The sequence below is a fragment of the Malus domestica genome, chromosome 10 (genome assembly GCF_042453785.1).
Source record: "Malus domestica chromosome 10, GDT2T_hap1".
NCBI classification, from domain to species: Eukaryota; Viridiplantae; Streptophyta; class Magnoliopsida; order Rosales; family Rosaceae; genus Malus; species Malus domestica.
Window position 1 is genome coordinate 29,492,868 of NC_091670.1, and position 23,291 is coordinate 29,516,158.

Below are 23,291 nucleotides of genomic sequence, written 5' to 3' on the forward strand. Positions count from 1 at the left end.
ATTGGTAGTAGGCAGAGTGGACAAAAAGTTTTAAGCAAAACACATAATAGTCTAATTAGACTGTATCGTTTGACACAAGTCATCATTGCCAAAACCACTATGCATATTGCAATTAATATCCTATATATTAAAACTCAATTTTTGGGGCCACTATTGATAACCAATGGCCGGACGATTTTGCCCTTCGGTCTTTGCTATGTTTGCCTTGCTGTTTTCTCTTTGCTGCAGTGAAAAGTTGATTTTGCCCATTTGATCCACGCTTCCGTCATCCTTGATATGTCCCCTTTCTTTTGGGTTTAACCCTCTAATTCTGCTGTCATTAGATGGTTGGGAAATAAATTTAATACGACCGAGGTATGTTTTATAACTGTTGTCTTTCAGCTTTTGTTATGTATTTTTGTTGATTTGGACGAAGCTCTAATAATTTTGTTTTGGATTAGTTGTGGTCCTCTGTCAGGATTTTCATGGCTAAGAGGGTATTTTGCGTTTTCATTTCTCGGTTGGTCGATCACTGATTTGCGAACAGCTCCAGTGGTCCTGTTATTTTTTCGGTATGTTTTTTCTCCTTTGGTTTTTTCCCGGTTTGAGCACTCATTCATGAATGTTGAATTAAAATGTGTTTATAGTTTTTCGGGAGAGATTAGAAAAGTTATTCGAATTTGGGAAAATTTAATGTTGGTTAAAATTTGTTTATAATTTTTGGGAAGGAATGAGAGGACCTGTTGAGGCATGTGTTGTGATTAGTTTTTATTCATATTTTTAACAAATTGGGCATGAATTGGTAGGTTAACTAGGGGTGTTTATTATTTGAATCGGTTTCGTTTGTCTTTCTATGGTTCTAAATATTTTGTACAGGTTGTTTGGCCATTATTTGTGCCTCTTGATTCTGTTGTGTTTGCCTAGGCTTCAACATGAAATATGTTTGGTTGGGAAAGGATTGGTGAGATAAAAAATTATTAATAGATTATGCAAGTTGTTTCAATGGGAGATGAAAGTGTCTTTCCTTTTAGGTGATGGCATAGTTTTCGTTTGTTTAATTCTTCTGGTTGTTTCATTTGTTGTTCTAATATGAGGTTAAAATGCTTATACAAATACTTAACAACTTATGTAATAGATTGGATTGGTTAGATTATATAGAAAATGGATCCTCTCTAGATCTCTTCCACCTAAGCCTCATGATCCACAAATCCAGGCCATTGAAATTTGATCTAACGGCTACAAACAGGGGGCCTCATTAAAAGTTATAATAACTTTAGGCGTTTTATCAAATTTCAAGGGCCTGGATTTGTGGGTCATGATGATTAGGTGGAAGGGATCCGGAGAGGATCCCTTTCTGATTATATATATAGTTGTACTCATTTTTTATTTCTTTTTGTTCGTATATTTATGAGGAAATTAGAAGCAAGTTCAAAGGTCTTGCCCTTTTTTCTTTTCTCAATATCTTTGATTCTATATCAAATTTTCTTCATAATTAATTCTCCTTTGTGAATGTTGATATTGCAGTTAAAAATCACACAAAGATCAAATAAGTAAAAATTATGGGTAAATTACACTTTCATACCTCAAGTTTGGGGTCTATTTCAATTCTTTACAACATCTTCAAAACATTTCACTTTCATACCTTAAGTACTATTTTATTTCAAAATAATACATCCGTTACATTTTCCATCAATTGATCTGTTAAGTGCTGACGTGGCTGCAACATTTGTGCCACGTGGAAAAACAGTTTTTTAATTTTTTTTTTAAAAGCTTGAATTTTCTCAAAAAAAGAAAAAGAAAAAAGGAAACCCATCCCATCTCCCCGCAACCACCCCCCACAAACCCAGAACCCTTTATCCCCACCCACACTCGCCTAGCTCGTCTTCCCCTTCCTCTCGACGACCCACCTGAGCCAGAACCCCGACCCTCCTTCCGCCCGCACCCCCCACGACCTTCCCCCCACCCAAGAGACCTCACCCTTCTTTCCTCCCCCCCCCCCCCGCGACTCAACTCCATGCGTCCGACCTCGCCCAAAACCCAGATCCCGACCCGGGCGACCCACCTTGCCCAGAACCCGACCCCTACCATCTGCAACACCCACCCTCTTCTCCCTCCCCCAAGTCAGTCGGCTTCAACAACAAGGTATGCATTTAATTTTGTCTTTCAAATTTTGAATTTTTTGGGTGCTTGGTTGGTGGTGGTCTGGATGGAGTTAGGTTTGCTAAGGGTGGGGGTGAAGAGGAGAAAGGACTCGGGGAAGGTGGGGGTGGGGTGGGGGTTTGTTGGGAGGTGAAGAGAGTGGAGGAGAGGGAGGTGGGTCCGGGGGGGAGATGGGGGTTTAAGGTTTTTGGGTTTGTTTGCGGGGGTGGGGGGTTGCGGGGAGATTGGTTTCGGTTTTTTTTTAAATTCTTTTTTCAGGTGGTTTTTTTAATTAAAAATTTATTATTTTTGCCATATGGTGTGCCATGTTGGCAGCCACGTCAGCACTTAACGGATCAATGGATAAAAAATGTAACGGATGTATTATTTTGAAATAAAATAGTACTTGAGGTATAAAAGTGAAATGTTTTGAAGATGTTGTAAGGAATTGAAATAGATCCCAAACCTGAGGTATGAAAGGGTAATTTACCCAAAAATTATTCATGAGCTTTATAACCACTTTTTATAATTTAAGCAGTCTGTTTTGGGTTCTTTTTCATTAGGTCATTAGCTACTGATTAATGGAGAAACGAGGACCATGCCACTGATTGTGGTTTCTTTTTCTAATTTTCAAATTTTGGGGTTTTGCAGGAAGTGTTAATATGCTGATTTTCTGGGATTTTTTTTATCTTTGTAGGATTTTTGGTCTTTATAATGGGTACGTGTTGTTTTTAATGTTTTGATTCTAGTGTGTTCTGTTCTTCATTGCTTCGTGATTCTAATTTTTCACACACAGCAAGTGGAGATGGATGTTTGAATAAAAAGAAGAGTTTGGCCAGGTAATTCAGTTTTCCAATAACTGGCATTTGGTTTTTTTAAATATTTATGCAGGGAGAAATGAGTTATATACTTTGAGTTCCTTACATTCTCATTACATGTTACCCAATTTAAAATTGTGACTCACATGAAAGTGGATATCGACAAGATTTGTGTTTTTAAATTGTAGTGTCATGTTGGCATTATTGCTTATATAAGAATGCAAGTGTTGTAAAATTGACTGTGGGTGCAGTGGAATAAATGAAACAAGACACAAAATTTACGAGGTTCCTCTACAGTCAGTGTGACTGGAGTACGTCCTCGGGGCAGCAGTGGTGCTTTCATTATAATTTGAAATAATAGGAGTACAAAGATAACTCTCTCTATTATCTCCTCTCATCTTCCTCTTCTTCCTCTCTTCCTCTTCTTTCCTCTCTCTCTCTCTCTCTTCCTCTCTTTCTTTCTTTCTTTTCATTCCCATCTTTCCCGTGAACTCACCTCACTTCATCTCCTCTTCTTCCTTTATATAAACAAAAGAAAGCACTATTCACTTTACAAATTTTCCACAAATGAATAGTGAAAATACTGTGCATAAATAGTAACAAACTATTCATGTGGACCATCCACATAATATTTACAACAGTCCCCCTTGGATGGCCACAAGTCTTCGATTGACTCGTTAGAATCTTGATCTGTCTTGGATGCTCCCCCTGATGAGTATCTCCCCCTGATTTCAAATCATTTAGGTTGATCGTTGATCGTTCTGCTTTAGTCTCTTAGTAAGAAGAGTTGCTGAAAGAGTTGCTTTACTTGTTGTTAACTTTCCACAGGCTTTTTCTTGAACTGGGCTGGAGGACCTTCTGCTAGACTTGATCCAAATGTCTGAATTTACTCATTTTATCTAGAGCGGAATTTGATTCAAGAGTAGTGAACACTTGATCTTGAATCGGACTTGTGATTTCTTCAAGGACCTTCGAGGCTTGATCTTGAATGAAATTGGACCATGAGGAGCTTCATGTGGCAAGTGATCTTCAGTTTTGTCAGGGATGAATCAGCACGCGTTTGTTGCGCTTGTCTCCACATGCTTCAATGTATCATTTTCACTTTCCTTACTTGCTCCCCTTGCTTAAGTAGTATTTTCCCCGCTTTTCCCCCATGCATGTGTGGCATCTTTTTCGGCAGTATTTGCCCTCTGATGCCGGAGTGGAGTGCAACCCTTGCATTTGGATGGTTCATCACTTCTTGGTGACTGGAGACCCAACTCCAACCGTTGAAGATGACTACTCGAGAGCAATACTAGGTAAGCAATCAGGAAAGGTTCCAGGCAGTCGGTTCCTTACCGGGAGTTTGAGTGGAGGTTCCGACATATTGCTTTCTTTATCCTTGTCTTTGCAGGCAAGAACAAGGACAAAGGAAATGACAGGGAGATTGCATGATATGAGATAATCTTGCTCTGGTCCCTAAAGATATGTGATAATCTTGCTCTGGTGTGACATGTTTGAAGAGGTATTCTCGGAGAGGAAGAAAACTGAGTATTTCGAGATGCTATGTTGAAGATGCATTCTCGGAGATGAGGAAGAGTTAGGTATTCTTGCAGTGTTGCGGGTCTGCCTTGTTATGGACAACAGATGTCGACATATATAGAGATTTCTCAATAGCAAGTGGTGATGCTGTGCTTTTACTCTTGTCAGCAACTGTGGTGTAAATAGAACAGTAAGATTTACGCGTTTTCAACTTTGTCAGAGATCTTTGACAAAGTTGCACGCGATATCTGAAAAGCTGAGATTACGCCTGAAAAATGCCAACGAATTTTATTCAGGAAAATCTGGCTTTTGAAATTCGGAGAGCGGTGCCTCATCGATCATTGAACAAGTGGCTCTGCTGCCTCTTCTTTTATAGAGACATCAATTGTGTTCAAGAGTATGCTCAGAAAGTTGCTGCTTGTAGAAATTTCCCCTATCTTGCACCTTTGAAATTTTATTTGACCTCTGTTTTTGCTTCATCATTTCTGAAAAATGACTTGCCCATCTAACATTTGCTTAGATTTGAGTCTTAGGAGTGATACAGACGAGCAGCGTCAGGATAATATATGGCGCCCGTCCTTCTTATCTTCTAATGGTCCTCTTACGGTTGGGGACTCTGTGATGAAGAATAACATAACCGCTACTGTGGTAGTTAGGAATCTTTTCACTCCAAGGGATAACAAGATCCTTTCAGAACGGTCTGAAGAGTCGGCCGTTCAAGACTCCTTGGCTCTTAATGTTCAGTGTGCTGGCTCTGTGTCCAATATGGGCCAACGCCTACTTGCTCAAACTCGCCAAGTTGAATCATTGATGGCGGAAGTGGCAAGTCTTAAACAAGAGATCAGAGGGCTCAAGCACAAGAATAGGGTGTTACACGTGCTTGCAAATAGTTACTCTACGAGCATGAAAAGAAAGCTTGTTCAACTGCAGGAATCTGAAAGTCGGATTCAAAGTGATCACCAGAGGTTCGTTGCTAGATTCCGAAAGCAACTGATGCCTTCCCCTTCTGGTGTTTTGCTAAGTACTGGGGTGCCACATGATCAATCTCCAGTGCCTCCTCCTTCTGGGGTACTTCCGAGTACTGAGGCTTCACATGAGCAACCTTTGTGAAGGCTCCATCCTGTTTGTTTGTTTTAACTCATGTGTATGTATATATCTGTAATTTCTTGGAGATATTAATAAATAAGCTTTATTTCATTCAATGTATTGTGCCAAATACAATAAAGCATATACTTCACTAAGATATGGTACTTCTGGACCAAATATTAATTTATCTTTACCCTCACGAAGATAAATGATTATTCTTAGTGTCTTCATCATATGAGTATTCAACTCATAATCTTCAATCCATATGGTTCTTTTAATATCATAAATATCATGGATAAGATTCGTGTTGGTAGATTGTTCGATCTGCAGCTCGAGACAATAATTCCTTCAACACTTTATAATTTTTCTAGACTCTTCATGAGTCCCAATTTAATATCATCATCTCTTCAAGAGTTCTAATTTAATGTCATTGACTCTTGCAAGAGATTTTAGTATGTTGCAACAATATCATAATGATAGTACTCACTAAGGCAATTTATATCATCCATTAGTATTGAGTACATATTTTATGTTTTACCCTTCAGAGGCTTACTTCAAGCAATTTGAATCCTTCAAGGGTTTTCTACACTTCATGATACATTTTCCTTTGGAATTTATACAGAGCAATTTGCTCCCATGTATACTTGAGGGATTTACTTATGGAGATATAATGTGGGCGACTCACAACCCTTCGTATATAATTCTCCATTCATATGAACTCGTTTACAACCTTGTGTCATATCATGTAAGTGTATTACACTGTATTACAAATGCCCATATATAACCTCATTGGTTCAACATCTTTTGGCTATTTTTATTGTATTCAAATATATATAGGTTCATTTGCCCACGTTCTTACAAAATTGTAATGGAATTGTCTTTCTCCATTTTGGCCAATAATTTTTCTTTTGTCGACGAACAAAAGAACGTGACTCAATATTAACACAGCTCATTGATGAATTTAGTAGCTACTTGTAAAAACCAAAATTACCATTGGTTATCATCAATCCGTGATCCCATATTCTCATGTGCATGCGCATGCATAAAAGCTTTTCATTTCTTTGGATATCCATTGCCTCTTCAAGGGCATGATGCTATCTCTTCCAGGATAGTCAAAATTTAGAGAATGTGGATCATAACCTCATCTTGAGCGTTATAGAGCTTGGATTTTAATCTCCACTTCCGGGAGTTGAGTCATTGGAACCTATATGTCTATTATGCTCCATGTATGAGACATCAACATTCCCAAGTCTGTGGATTGTCCTATCTGGGACGTGTATCCATGCGGCGACTGTCATGCTTCTGGCATGCAACAGTTATGCTTCGGGAATGCAATAGTTCAGTAGTGCCATATTATTCTTCTTTCGAATAACTGAACCTTTTGAGTCTAAAAATCTGCCACGTTTCAGGCGTGCAACAGATAAATCATTTACTGTCTCATTATTTTATCCAACAGAGACATCAATTCTTGTAGGCACATTTGCAGTAAGTATATATGATTTCATCACTTTCATTGCATCATTCATTTATTCATATTTCATTTTCTCATTGATTGCTTCGTGAATCAAAATAAGACAAATTCTCTTCGTTCTTCTGGAACGGTCTTTTCTCATCATTCTTTTGGAATGATATTTTCTCATCATTCTTCTGGAACGATATCATTTTCTCCCCCTAATGGCAGGAAAATTGTCTTATCAAAATGACAGTCCGCAAACCAAGCGGTAAATATATCCCCAGTCAAGGGTTCTAAATATTGAATGATAGATGATGTTCAACATCAATGCCCATTTCAGTACGTTGTGGCAGTGCAATAGGCACATAGATAACATAACCAAAAACTCATAAATGTATAATGTTTGGCTAGTTCCCAAACACGAGTTGTACTGAGCAATATTGATGGTTGGAAACTGGTCTCATCCGAACTTAATAATGCGTCATGTAAAATGACATGTCCCCATGTAGAAAACTGGTAATTTCGTTTTCATGAGCAGAGCTCGGGTAATCAATTTCATCCGCTTAATAAATGCTTCTGCTAAACCATTTTAAGTATGGACATAAGGAACTTCTGGTCCTTATTAAATAGTCTATGGACTGAGACTTTTATGACCTTTATTATAATTAAGTTGAGGCACTGTGGCACTTCAAACTTAAGGTACTTATCAAGAAACTTCATGTTCGATCTTGAGGATCTAGGGACTTCATGTTTGATCTTTTTGCATGATGGAACTTCGGGTCCTATCATTTTATGTGATGAGGATCAAGAAACTGCAGGTTCTGATCTAATCAAGGAACTCTGGGTCCTTGTTATACTCATCGTAACAAAAGATAAGTACAATAAATAAATTAAAGCAATAGGCGGTAATTCTAGCCATAGTAAATAAATTGAACAATAAATAAATTAAAGCTTGTGACAAGGGCTTTAATTCAGCACCATTCACATAAATCAAAACTTAAAGCAGTAGGCGGTAAAACCGTCCATGATAAATAAATTGCTTTAAAGTAAATAGAACTTGTGACATGGGCTTTAAACCAACATCATGCACATAAATATCGAAGCTTTAAAGCAAAGGTGACATGGGCTTTAAACCAACACCATGCACATAAATAAATATATACATATTTTCTTCTTTCGTTTCAGATGGTGTAACACCATCCAAAAAACTTTACCTTTATTTTATTTTTATTATTTTCTTATTCAATCACATTCTACACCATTCCAAAAAAAACATTGCCTTTTTCTTTCATTTTACATGGTGCAACGCACCTTTCCAAATCATTGGCCCCATTTCCCCTTTTCTTTGTCTATCTCTACCAGTCTCGAAACCCAGTACCAGCTGGGTTGTTGTGGGGGTTACACAAAACCAATTCAATCCAAAAAGGCTACCAGAGACTGGCGTTGTTCTTGCATGGCCTAAAGAACATGGCATCGCAAAGCAAGAACCTCTCCATAGAGACATAGATGACAGTGAGGTTGACGAAGGCACAAGAGAGGGAGGCCTGTGTGGAGTCAGTCATGCCATCACCATCTCAGACAACTGAGGATTCATGGAGGTCCTCGAGATCCATTGAGAACAACACGATTTGGGTTTCCAAGTCTAATGAGATTCTTCTGGATTTCTGGAAACCAGTTGTCAGGTACGAGTTTTCTTATCTCGTGACGACTTCAGGTCGTTGGAAATTTCAATTCGCACCGGAATTCGGTGGGGCGCTTCTGGCGCGGTGGGAGAAATGAAAAATGGACATACCTTTGCTTGTTTTGCTGCACCTTTGTTTGTCTGTAAGATCTCTCCATCTTTCTTGTCCACGAGAGAAAAATAGATTGCAGGTCTAGCAGGGATAAGGATTAGCACATCAATAGTTAGAGTGATAAAAGAAAAAGTGATAAAAGAAAGGTTGATGGATTTTTGTGACAAGATGATCTTCCCTGTTTGACATGTCTGGCTTGCCGTCTCTACTCTGTGAGATTTTAGTTGACCGAGGTAAGAGGTAGATAATGCTTTACCAGATTTATGATGTTGTGCTTTCCACTGACATGAGAGCTTTTCGTGCTGATAACGTGTTGTAAAATTGACTGTGGGTGCAGTGGAATAAATGAAACAAGACACAAAATTTACGAGGTTCCTCTACAGTCAGTGTGACTGGAGTACGTCCTCGGGGCAGCAGTGGTGCTTTCATTATAATTTGAAATAATAGGAGTACAAAGATAACTCTCTCTATTATCTCCTCTCATCTTCCTCTTCTTCCTCTTCTTTCCTCTCTCTCTCTCTCTTCCTCTCTTTCTTTCTTTCTTTTCATTCCCATCTTTCCCGTGAACTCACCTCACTTCATCTCCTCTTCTTCCTTTATATAAACAAAAGAAAGCACTATTCACTTTACAAATTTTCCACAAATAAATAGTGAAAATACTGTGCATAAATAGTAACAAACTATTCATGTGGACCATATTATATGATATTATTTTACATATAATATGTTTAGACTGAAAGAGATGATTTTAAAGTGTTATTTACAAAAGAGATTGTACTATTTACAACCAGCTCAAATCACACTAATAGTCTGCTCTTTGAGCAAGTTTTTGATAAACCTGAACAGTAAAATGGACAAATCAATAGGTTGTAGGAGATGAATGAAATTTCAAATAGATTTACCATGAATGAATTAATGAAGAATCGACAGTAATACTAAACATGGTAGTCATACAGATTAGGAAGTCATCCATCTATAAGCCAATCCTTATAAGTTCATTCACTTGCACTATTCTTCTAGTGTTTGATAAAGAAAACGAAGTTCCTATAAGTACTCCCCCATATAAGTAATAAAATCATTTTAAAGGAATCCCAATTTTCTCCACATTAAAGAAAACCATAAAAGCATTACTAATGACTATATCTGCAAACCAAATCTCTTTTTTTGTACCTGCTAAAGTACACATATGAATATCAAAATGAAAACCTCAAATTATTATAGTATTCCATTTCTATCTTAATTTTTGAAAAAGAAAACACAATGGAAGAAAAAAAATCGAAAATTTTATCTTAATTTCAAATTTTGTTGGTTTTTTATTCAGGTTGAACCAAAAACTCTCCAAGATGCTAGTTCTCTTAAAGACAGTTTTGAGGTAAATTTTAATTACATTTATTCCACATAGTGTACATTCTGAATACCTCTTCGACAAAATTTATGATCTAGGAAGCCCCTCGATAACTTTTGGCTTAGAAATGTCGCTCAACATGTTTATTCAAGATTAGACAAATCAATCAACAAAATGACATCATCGTCAATGATTGATAGCTTTGGCAAGGATCTAGATCAAATCTGGTTCACAAGATATGATCATACTATAAATCACATATATGACAAATCAAAAGGTAACGATTTTTACACTCCTGTTGTCTATTTTATTTAATCTCCTCTAATTTGTTCAATCCAAAAAAAAAAGTTTTTGGTCTATCTTATTTTCTTTTTATTCAATTTTCTTTTCTATGAATAATATTAGTAAGACCACTTTGGTGGGCAAAATTCGATCATATAGGCATGGTTGCTCACAAGGCAAAAGATTTGTTCTTCGCTTTATGATTTCTAAGCTTTTAGATTAGAAATGTTAGCTTCAACACCTTGGTATTTGATCAAGTACAAGATTGGGATAATGACACTTGTAAAATCTGGGGTAGTGTTTGGACCTAAAATTACACCATCGGTCCGAACGATCGAGATTATTGAATGAGTAGAGTTCTAGACCTTCGTGGAGTTGTTAAGCTGGTTGTTTGTTCGATCAAGGAGACAGAATTACACTTCAAGCGGGTTTTACGACTCACGCGGCAAACAATTTGTGATAATGGCGGATAAGGATTTGCAATTGATTTGCAAATGGTGCATGGATAAGACGGCATGGAAAATGGAGCCTTGTTAATGGTCTCCATGTGGGAGATTATTTGAAATGGTGCCGTGCAATAATGAACTGTCAGATGAAGGGGTTTTGTTTTGGTTGTGTGTAGATGGAGGAAAGCATGTGGTAAAGCCACATCACCAAAGCAAAGCAAAAAGTGTAAGAGGAAGGTGTTTTGCAATTGATTGTTTCTGATGCGGATCAACTTCAGGAATTAGAGTTGCAATTAAACTCTACAACATTATCTAACCGTGCAAGCCAAATACTTCAACCCTATAAATGCCCTGCGCAAACTCTCTCAACAACTTTGAGATTTTTATTTTCTCTTTTCGCTGACACATCTTCCGTTGGCATCAACAGGACTGTGAAAGCAACCGGTGATATCTTAAGTCGACATAGATAGCTCTATCGCCGTAGAATCAGCCGATCTTGCAGCATCTTCCGTTGGCATCAACAGCATTGCGGCGAGGGTGGTTGGTTACCTATCTAAGTCTCGGTCAAGAAGGATTTCCGAATCCTTATTGATCGAGGTCATCTCATTAGCCTTCTCGGCGAAGTGAGGTGTTACAGCTTACTGAGCTCAGCTCATTGCACGCCGAGTTATTTTATGATTGGATACTCTCAAGTGGGATTTAGAGTTCGGCATTCAGATGGCCGAACCACGTTCACTATTAAGACTTATATTCGCTTTGAGTATTTGTGCCCTTACACTTTGGTGTCGATTCGGCGTGAGTTTACTCTGACGAATAACATCACTATGACCGAATCCGATGACAGCGATTCGTGAACTTCGTAAGAATAGTAGCCTTGTCTTCAGGTTCGAGAACCCAAGAGGCCGAGACGTGTTCCTTCCTCGGTCGCAATCGCAAGACGCAGAAGTCAGATGCGCACCCAACGCAACATCAATAAATTTACTCCTCGGCCGACGAGTTGGCACGCCCCGCATTCATCGAAGGACGTAGTTAGCTTATAGATTACTCGGCCTGCGCGCCACGTAGGCTTGGTAGTTTTTAGGGTCAACAGGTAGTAATAAGTAACTTTGAAAATATGGTATTTTTGCTGAAACCCATAACGATGGACGCATAGGTTATACATGCAGATTGTCACATTATATTAGTTCTCTATTGATTTGTGTAAGGTAGTCTTAACTCTTCGTCTATGTCCAATTTTTTATTTTAGTGTTACAGAGGAGCTTATTTGTTGGAGATTCGAAGTGTAAAACTTAGCACCACGACATCGCTGGAAGCGGTAATTGCTAATCAGGTTTCCACTCTTTTTTCCACATACTTTGGTTCAAAAGCAATATCATTTGAATGATGAAACATTTTGTGAGTGCATATAGAAATGTCAAGTTTAGTTGAATGCTAGCAAGTGGTTTCCGTTTCCATTCTTTTGCAGCTGTCAAATTTAGAACCTCAGCCTCTGCCCTATGCTTACAAGAAGAAGGGGACTGACCTGAAACACCAAGATCATAGCCAAAGAGAGCCTCCTGGAGCTGCAACAATGCAGGCAAAGACAAAATACCCAACTCTCTCCCCAGTATGTCTGTTAGGCAGTAGAACTAATGACTAGCTGAAGAAATGATGGGCTACAATATATAGAGAGAGAAGAGGACAATTCTCTGTCGAAGTAACATGATCAGAGCATAATCATGATATCTTCTCTCACCACTTACATGTGCTTCGCCATTGATATATTTTTTGCATCCAATTTTCCTTTCTTCTCTGTAAAATGCTCAAATTTGCATCCAATGTTGTATCATTCATTATATAGTTTCACAAAGATCGTGCATAATTCTTGCTAAATTCGGTTTGGTTTTCTTTTGTTTAGGAATAAAGTGAGCGAATCACAGTTCAACCAAGTTTTGAATGATGAATTGAGCCAGATCATTGAGGTCCCTTTGTCAAGTTCAGTTTTCTTTCTCTTTTTTTTTAAACATTTGTAATACTCATTTCTTGACTCAAATATTGCTTATGAAGTGAATGAATTTGTATAATCTTAAATATAATTTTCGATCCCGCAACAACACTTGAGCACTGTTGCTAGTTCTTAACTAGTTGTTGATTTTTTTTTTTTAAATCTATTGTGAGTTTGAGTGTTTGATTTATACGGAGTTTGCAATTTGTTCTAGACCAAATTTTTATTTAAAAAAAAATCATTAAATAGGTAGAAATATTATAGATTTTTTTTAAATAATCAAATAGCTGGGAATATTAATTGTAAACCAAATAATTAGGTTGGTGTTGCAATCCTAAATTTATTAGGATTCTGATTGCGTGTAAAGTTCTAGTCGAATATTATGTGGTGTATTATATTTTTTAGAAGGGCAAAAGACTGTTTACTACCCTCATGTTTCGTGATTTTCAACATTTAGTACATCAAGTTTTTTTCGTTCCAGAGTCGTACCTAGAGTGTAAATTTTGGGACAGTCTTGTACATCCGTTAGTCAAACTGTTAAATCTCCCGTTAACTGTGACGTGGCGCCCATGTGGACAATGACTGAGCGCCACGTGTCATCTATGTGGAAATTTAAAAAATATATATATATATATATATATTTAAAAATAAAAAATAAAAAATAACCCACTACCCATTCGTCTTCCCCACCCGACATCCCTCCATCGCCTCCACCCCTCACCAACATACACCCTTCCCCTTCCCTGATACCCACCCTACCACCAAGCCTTTTCTCCTTCCCAAAAAACCCAGCCCCATCTGTCCTCCTCAACTCGCTCCATCTCACTCAGAAATGAAAACCCAGTTCGAGTACGAGTTCCAGATCCGCGATGCAGGGACCCCACATGGTACGCCTCCATTTCCAGACCTTTAATTCTTTGAAAATGGATTGGAATGATGCTCAATTGGAATGATGCTCCATTTCCATACCTTTAATTCTTTGAAAATGGGTTTGTGGCTTTGACCGACTTTAGAGCTGCAAAAATCCCCATGGTTATGGAGTTTTTGATTTGGGTCGATACATAAAGCTTGTTATTGAAGGAGGATAGAAGAGGGAGGCCGACATTTGGGGTTTTTTGTCCTACCTCGTCATCTGCACCTCTGCCGTCCATGTCCTCTCTGCCCACATCACTGATCACCTCCACCACCGAGTAATTTCCCATCCCTCTCTTTGCCTCTCTCTCCATTTTGATTCATAGATTTACCATTTTTTTTAGGAAATTCAAGCGGCTTTGACATTTGGGCTCTTGACTGCAATCAAGGTTTGGATTTTTTCAACTTCAACGTTTTCCCCAAATCCCACCCTCCCATAACTCACCCTTTCATCTTCCCCAAATCCCACCATCCCAGTTCCCCTTCGTCTTCCCCACCCTCCACCCCTTCCACGGCTCCACTCCTCCATCCCCTCCACCCCTACCCACCGACACCCTTCCTTTCCCTGATACCCACACAGCAGAACCCATTTCATCCCCCAATTTTATCAAGACACCCACCACCCAATTTTATCAAGCTCCGCCATTTCCGACACCAATCTCACCACACACACCTGAACCCTCCGGTGTTTGAGTCCGACGGCGCCAACCTCTCCCTCCCTCCTCTTCCCCCGTCGTCCGCTCAGGAGACCTCCTCAGCGCCAACCTAGAAGAAGAACAAAAAGAAAAACCTAGAAGAAAAAGAAGAAAAAGGAAGAGGAAGAAGAAAAAAAAAAAAATTGAAACTGCAACCCAGAAGAAAAAGAAGGAAAAAAAAATCTGGAACCCAGTTCGTCCCCCCGCCCCCCCCCCGGGCGAGGAATAAGAAGAAAAAAAAAAGTAGATGATTTTTTTTTCAAAAACTTTTGGCGGGAAAAAATGTAGGTACATGGTTGTGGGAAAAAAAATTGGGCGGGAAAATGTTTTTTTGAACCCCTAAAAAAAAAAATCCATGTGGACCCACGTGGTGCCCAGTTATTGTCCACATGGGCGTCACGTCATCACTTAATTGGAAACTTAATAGTTTGACTAACGGATGTATGAGACTATCCCAAAATTTACACTTTAGATATAACTCTGGAATTAAAAACAATTGATGTACTAAATGTTGAAAAACACGAAATATGAGGGTAGTAAACCGTCTTTTGCCCCTTTTAGAAAGTTTTCTGCAAAGGATTCCCTTTTTTTTATTACCAAATAATATTGTACTAAGGAGGTAGTGGGACGGGCTAAGTTTCATAATAAGTTAGTATAATGTGGTTAAAATTCGTATTTAATGAAAATCAAACGTAAAATCTCTCACTTACAAATGAAAAGGAAAATCACTAGAATGTATTACTAAAGGTTAGTTTGGTATTCCTGTGCTTTTTAAAAAAACTAATATGTTATGTTGTGAGTATAAACAGCTGTAAAATAAAGTTTTTGAGTATTTGGTAAACTTTTTTTTGTAAAAGTGCTTCTAATAAAAAAAAATAGTGTTTGAGTGTTTGATAAACTTTCATATAAATTGCTTTGAATATGTTAAATGATTAAAAATGATATGATATTTTATGTGATATAATAATTGTCAACGACAATAATGTAGGAGCAAAGATTATAATTTTGTAAAACATGCACTGGTATTTGTCATTTGAAAATTTCATTAAATGTGTAACAATCCGTCTCTAATTTTACAATTTTATTAATTATAAAAGAGTGAATAGACATAAATACCCCTAGTGGCAAGATTGTTGACCTTTGTTGATGGTTATTTCGTTACCCGTATGAGCTATTATTTTATCTTATTCTCAAAGTAATCGATGGTACAAACGCGTGGACACAAACAAAATCGAATTTGAAGCTACAATGAAGATTTTATGGAACTACGAATCCGAAAAAACTTTTATAAAAATTACTATTTTATATTTTATATTATTATTCTAATAATTCTGAATTGATATTTTAAATATTTTACTAATTTATTTTCTTCCCGTGGGGCCCACAACAACATAAACTCTCCTCTCACCTCTTGACACTTATCACTCATCCCCTAACTCTTTGGGATACTCTATCTCTAACTCTCCCTTCTCTCTCTTACTTTTAACTTTCTCGCTCTATTCTTTTCTCTCCTCTGCAATGTGAGGACCACCGAGGCCGGCCTCCCCACTCCGGCGAGGTCGACGACCCATCAAGCTAACACCCTTATCTCTCCCCTACAACCGAGTTTCATCACCACCATCGAACCAAGACGCCTAGACCCGTGACCTTCATGTATTCTGGCGAGTACCTCGTGAATTTCAGTGTAAGCAAGCCTCGAAAGACCCCCAAGATCTTCGTAGATCATGTTTAGGAATACGATTAGGATGCTTTTGAGATGTTTTAGTGTTGTTGGACACAGAAATACCTCAGGGGAAACTTCTCCAGTTTTCCAGCGAAGGACCCGTGTGTTTGCAGGCTATTTCCGGCCGACTCCGGCCGCGACTCGGCCTCTTTTTGGTACGAATCTCTTCTCCTCAATCTAAGCTTAATTTACGTGGGTGTAGAACATCAATTTTGGTTAAGAATCGAGCTCGAACGGAGCTCGGGAAGTTTATCGGCCAAACTCGGCCAGTTCGGCCTTCTTCTTCGATGGGTCTGGCCAACCCGCGAGTCCTAAACGGGTCAAACCGACCCGGGAAAACAAAAAAAGAAAAACAAAAAAGAAGGCTTAAGCCCAAACCTTTGGCCCAAGCCCGGCCCAATTCCGAAATGAGTTCATAATATTCTAAGAATATTCTCTGAAATATTCTTTAAAATATATTTAGAAATATTCTTTAGGTTGATTTTTTGGAATATTCTCTGGTACTCACCTCAGGGTCACGAAAACGCTGGCTCAGTATGGCATACAGTGAGGTGCTGATTTATTGTTAGACTGTTTGATAGTGGATAAATGCAGAGAGACTATTTGTGTTGATTTCAAATGTCAGGAACTAAAATAAAGAGTTATGTCAATCTTATGAAAAATTTTGGCTAAAAAACCAAAATAATTTCCCTCCTAAAAAAAACCACTAAATGAAATATTATATGAGCTCTTCGAGTACAAAGCATGTTAGCTTCTACTGAAAATTCGTAACCCAATCCATCTTTGCATCTCAACAGCTCTCTGCGAGTACAGAGTCGGACCAAAGCGACAGTAAAATTGAGTGGCATTGGATTAAATTCAACCAAACACCACGGTGATCAAGAATTTTGATCGTAAAATGCTGTGCAAATATCCTAACATCGGTATTCCAGTTATCACGCAACTCAATCTGCGGCTTCTTCGCACTAGTTTGGTATTAATGTGCTTTGAAAAAAAAATTGTTCTGCTGTGCTGTAAGAATAAGTAGTTGTGAAATAAAGCAGCTGAGTGTTTGGTAAACTTTTTTGTAAAAAAAAAACAGTATTATAGTGTTTGATGAACTTTTATGTAAAACAGATGTGAAAAAAAGCTAGTTTTTCAAAGTTGAGTTTTGCAGCTTTGTGTTTTTGGTTTTTTTTCACCCAAAACAATGAAAAAAAACTGAAGCTGAATGTTTCCCATACATAAAAAAGCTTCCAGTTTTTCTTTATAGCCACTTTTCTTAGAATCACCTCAGCACCAAACTAGGGCTTCGCCATGACTCTTCATGATCATTCAGTTCTGTAATACATATAGTTTTATACGGTGCCTATATTTATGGATAATTTGATAAGTACATCGAAAACGAGTAATTGATGCCTTCTCTGCTTGATGTCCATTGGCGATACTAGGCAAATCAGAGTAAACATGAGAGAAGTCTAAGCGAGAGGGGAGCAAAGATCTTTGTCTACCCTATCCTCTTGGCATTTATTAAGAAGGTGGAGCTGGCGTCGCAAGTGCAAAACCTGTGCCATGCCAGTAGGTAACGTTATAAAATCTTGGAAATAAAAGTCGGGCGCAGATTCAAATTATCTGATCAAAGACAAATTAACTTGAAAAATTAGCTGAAAACTACAAAACATTTCAGCTTACCTCTTCTTGAAGCAAAGTAGGAAGATTTACAGTGGAAACAAGGTTAGATATTTCTTTCGAAAGCTTCTCGTCTTTGATCCCAGACCATGTACCTGGGGGCAAGGCCAGTAGAAGTGCTGTTACAATGTCATTGCTAGCTGGATGCATCCCAATTGCACAAGAACATCCTGAATTTGTTTTTGACGAAGGAACAAGCATGTCCATCCTCTCCTCGGCTCCACCATTTACCACCATCCCACTCACAACCATGACTGGCTTGTCACCATTAGCCTTCAAGCATTTCACACATGTTTCCTGACAACAATACACCCCCGAGAAGGCAGACTTCCCCGACAAAATTTGTGCACCTTGGCAGCAAACACTCGCAGCAATGTTGCGCAAGTTTTCTTCGTGACCAGAATATAAGTTTCCGCAGCATGAATGTGCTGAAGATAATAATTCTGCCACATGTTTAAAAAGGCCAGTGTCCTGGACTTGTCTCAGTACCTCCCCCTGCAGATAAATACTCGGGTATTTAAATTACAAACTAGAAAATAGTAAAAAAAATGGGACGATTTGATGCAGGAAAAGGGAAAACGACGAAACTGAAGGCCTGGATCACCTTGACAGCAAGCCTAGCTTTTTCCTCAGGGCTTAAGCTTTGGCAACCATCTTCTCGTCTCCGAACTTCTGCAACCCACTTGATGAATTGCCCAAAATAGGATGGGAGCGACATGAAAACAACAGAGAGAACTTCTTGAATGTCTTTCACCTCCTCTGATTTTAGAAGAAGAGGAACATCATCCATTAAGTATTTCGCAACACCGGCCCAACTCTCATGTTTGCAGCTCTGCAAGAAATATCACAGAAAAATAGATGAATATCTTCAACGATCATAAAATAAGTAAGCAACCCAAGATTTGTGACAACTCCAGCACACAAACATAAATTATTTTGTCAAACACAAACACACAAACATATGAGAGAGACGGCTTGCAATAATGACATACAACAAATCAAAACACACCATATAGGTAGAAGTGATATTAACGAAGACAGGAAAAAATATATAAACAAATTAATAAGCCACGGAGAAAGGGAAAAAGACATGCACATTCAGACAACCAGAATGAAACCCGACCGAACTGTGTATGGGGGAGTTCGGTTTGGGTTTTGAAGCCATTAAATTGACGAATTCAATCATACCAGGGTATAAAGTTGACCTGGTTCCCTGTGCGGCCTAGATATAAGCATGAACCTGGGCACGTTTGAGAAATAAGAATGTTATTGAAATTCAACGCATTTCATATTCTAGCAAAAAATAATAGAAATGGATTTCAACATGCACATCTGATATAATTTGCAATAGGTAATATTCACTAGCATGCATGAATACCTACCCTCTGCGTTGTCCAGTAGAGGGATCAACATTATTCATGGCGTCCCAAAGAATTTTGAGGGGCACCCAATGAGGAGGATACTTAAAACGTGCAACGTCCAGAATAAGCGCCATGTCTCTTCCAGCATGATATCCACCAATTGGTGAAAAATGACCAGTACCTGTCTGCAATAAACAAATTCATTTGTACTTCAATACCTGATCAAATTTCAAAGAATTGGGGAGTGTGACGCGGGGCCATATAAGCAGAATCATCAAGTGAGATAATCATCAGGAGTTGCATTAACAAGTTCCCCAATAAGCTGTGTATAATAATAAGGCTGCAAAATACTAAGCATTTCCACAGGTAACTAAAACTTATCAATGGTTCCGCCAAAGAAAGTGTAGAGTAGTATAGTAATAATAACCTGTTTGAGAGCTGATCTATCATATGATGAGATCACATGAGAATCATCAGATGTAGAACATCTCAACACATATTTACGAAACTCATCAATTGTACTATGATTTGTGCGGAAGGCTTCAACTTTTGCTCCAGCACAGTGAGCCAAGCAGACAAGCTTCCCAAATGAGATCCCTCTTACTTTAACAGTCTCCAAAGGCTCGCAGCAGTCTAACATAGATTCATCAAACCATCTCCAGGGTCCTGTGATAAAGAACTCAGTTTATAAATTATAATACATGTAAATTATAGGATCAAACTCGACAGAAATCGCTAAACAGAAGCTTTTATTACATTCAAGGCATTTGCAAACTAGGATGGAGTCAACAATGAGAGGCAACAACTACTATGCACTGTATACACCGTAAAGAATACCAAGGAAAAACATCACAATATTAAAGTGTCTGACTTGTAAGAGCTAACCAAGAACAAATTCTTAAATCCCCCAAAGCTATTAGTCTAAGACAGTTTGATCCTCAACAACTCAGATTATAACGACCAGGACAATTTTGAAATCAAATGCAGTAAGAAGTTATCCAATAGAACTTAAATATACGCGATTAACAAGATAGCCAGCATAACGAAACTTGACCTGTCGATGAATTTTAAGGAGCCATTCACTAGCTGGATCAACAAAATGATACCTTCAATCCTATTAGCTATAAAGCTTAAACTTTACCTTTCCATTTCCTTCCGGGATCAATAGCAAGGGCATTCAAAACCATGGACAGGCTCGCCAATCCACAATAAGCGGGCTCTGATTGCGTCTGAAAAGAAGAAATCAACCTATAGAAGTTTTCCATAGTCCCACTCTGAATGGCTTCAAGAAAAAGCTCCTGCAATTCGAAAACCATCAAATTTAGTAACCAAAAAACAATGGTTCTGAACAGCAACACATCACAAGCACAAAAATCACTCACTCCCAAGAAAAACACCATATAATTTGACTTATGAATAATTTGCAACATTCCCAAAAACACAGGCGGCAAACAAATGTTGGGTCATACTCATACATAAACTGAACTAAAAAATTTAACCCCAAAACAAAAATTGGGGAAAAAGACAAATTCACATTGTATTATAAAAAGGGTATCTATAGAAAAATTAAAGTTTCAAGCTTTAATGCTAAATGTTAAGACTCACAAAAAAAAAAAAAAATGGTAGAAATAAAAGATAATAAATCTGAAGAAAAAGTAAGTGACGGAGTGAGGAAGCTGCATATAAAGGTTGTACCTTTCCCTGTAAGGAAGCAAATTCGACTGCAGGAGGAGAAGGAAGGATTCGTCTGTACAGCCCCGCCATAGCCATTTTTCTTAATTAATTTTTTTTGTTTTTTCTAAAAATTATACAAATAAAACCCAAGAAAATAATTTGGGAAAAAAATCTGATCTGGTTAGGACTGAGAAAATTGAAGTGTCCAAGTCAAAGGGTTTCGGGTTTATGGTTCGGGTCGGCGTCGTTTCGGTGGGACAACTCTCTGTTGCGTTCGATTAGGAAAGGCAAAGGGAACCCGCGTAATTAACTATTTCAAAACGCCAGGGTTTTAAAGTCTTCCAATCAACAATTCAAACGGCAGGGATAAGATTGTCGTTTCGTTGGAAGGGGGTTGCTGCTGCAAACTTGATAAACCCTACGACGCAGTAGAGAATACGTAATGTGATTTTATTTACATTGATTAAAATTAATATGCTCATTAAGTCAAAGGAATTACTTGACGTCTAATAGATTTTAAGGGATTAGGATTATTTCCCTTCCTTTTTCTATCTCCTTTCATCCCCTTTTCTCACACTCTCTGTTTTATCTTTCTCTTTCTATACAAAAATTAATATAAGATGTTGACGTGACTTAGCCATGACCGTTCAAATAGGAGAGGAGGGAATGGGAGGAAAAAAAAGAGGGGAGAGAATCCTTCTCTGATTTTGAGATCTTTGGTTGATGTAATCTCTATTAAAAAGAGTAGGGGGATGGAGTTAAGAAAGTTAAGAACAAATGGATGATTCTGTTTGTTATCTTATTTGAAATTTTTTATCATTTCTTAAGAACAATTCTTGAAAACAATTTTCTTTAAGACTCAAATACTTGATTGGTTTGCGATTTAAAAATTTTAAATCTTACAACTTAAACTAGACAAAGAGATCTAAAAATAAGGGATCACAAGAGAGGGAGAAAGAGGAGAGATGAGGAAAGAAAGTAAGATATGAAATGATTGAAGGAAAGAGAAAGAAATGAGAGGATCGGACGAGATAGTGAGGAAGAGGAGTGAAAGAAAGAACCGAGAGAATAAAAAGAGCGGATTAGATGAGAGACGAAAAAGGTAAAAAAAAAAAACAAGAGGAAAGAGAGAGATAGATTGGAGTGAGAGGAGAGGAGAGGAGGGAGACAAAAGAAAAGAGTGAGTTTAAGTTTAAAAACTCTAAACACTCACTTTTTATGTTTTTAGATAATAAACAATATTTTTTAGTTAGTCTTGAGTTCAGTTTTTGAAAATAATTTTATCAAACAAGTTTTCAAGGTCTAAAACTTGAAAATTGTTTTTTAGTTTAAAAAGTTGGATTCAAGTAGAGTACCAAACATGTCCTTAATTTTTTGGTGTAACTAGAAATGGAAAATAGCAAAAAGTTTAAGTTGTAAAATAAATTGTGGATTTTTCTATTAGCACTATATGTATTATTGAATACTAATAAAAACATTAATGTGTTTTAATCAAGGTATTAAAAGGCGAGAAAAACTTGTGTGGGGTTTGGCTTGCCACTGGACCATGTTGAGTGGCACTACACCGCTATTCATTACTTGACACGTGTTAAACCAAATTAATAAAAGACTCTCCTTATTAAGTTTAATTAAAAATTAAATTACTACATAATTAATTAGGTAGTTAATTAAAATTGAATAAAAAGAAACTTTATTTACTCAAGCACACCTCCAGAACTCCTTCCTCTCTTTCCCGTCCCCACCAACCCACCCCCATCATCTAAATCAACCCATACCCAGAAATATACATCTTCTTCATCTTCAACTCATAAAACCTAGTAAAACCTTGTTGTTTACCCTCCAATCATCAAATTTAATTTTTAATTAAACTTAATAAGGAGAGTCCTTTATTATTTTGGTTTAACATATGGCAAGTACTGAATGGTGGTGTAATGCCACTCAGCATGATCTAGTGACAAGTCAAGCGTCACACAAGTTTTCCTCTTAAAAGGCGCTACTCAGACGGCGGACAGAGATCGAGTGCCTATATGTCAACTTGTACTTAAAAAAAATGCTAATTGCAAAAATAGAATGACATATAGATTATAAAGTTTTAAAACGTAATAAAAACATGGAGAACAAGCCTATAATGAGCCTTCATCCAAGTATTTGACAAGTCTCTTACAATTTATTGAAAAAATAAATGCAAAATAAAAGTTATCTATTTTCTGTCTAAGTGAGAGTTGCAACCTATAGGGTCTAGGCATGTGCTTAAGCAAGTCTACGCATCCTTCTTAATTTCAAACGGTTAGGGACTAATCAGGGAGGTGGCCAGCCGCTTAGCATCTAAGCGGGGCTAGGCATGGATTATTAGAACATTAGTTTTAACACACAAACACTAATTAATGTGTTTCATCTCATACTTATACTGAA

General features: G+C 37.7%; 1 protein-coding gene and 1 long non-coding RNA gene across 2 annotated transcripts; one reads left to right on the top strand and one right to left on the bottom strand.

Moving 5' to 3' along the window:
- Window positions 1-15,873: 15,873 nt before the first annotated feature.
- LOC114827689 (uncharacterized) lies at window positions 15,874-17,318 on the top strand. The gene is made up of 2 exons (XR_011571723.1): window positions 15,874-16,331; window positions 16,974-17,318. It is a non-coding gene; the product is annotated as an uncharacterized lncRNA (long non-coding RNA).
- A 71-nt stretch (window positions 17,319-17,389) lies between these two features.
- Window positions 17,390-21,183, bottom strand: LOC103445605 (glutathione gamma-glutamylcysteinyltransferase 1-like). Its single transcript, XM_008384615.4, has 8 exons — window positions 20,901-21,183; window positions 20,347-20,503; window positions 19,633-19,871; window positions 19,227-19,390; window positions 19,033-19,084; window positions 18,449-18,676; window positions 17,848-18,339; window positions 17,390-17,720 (listed from the first exon to the last, which is right to left on the bottom strand). Exons 1-8 carry the CDS (start codon window positions 20,973-20,975, stop codon window positions 17,634-17,636), a joined length of 1,494 nt encoding a protein of 497 aa, XP_008382837.3. The 5' UTR covers window positions 20,976-21,183; the 3' UTR covers window positions 17,390-17,633.
- Between the last annotated feature and the right edge of the window lie 2,108 nt (window positions 21,184-23,291).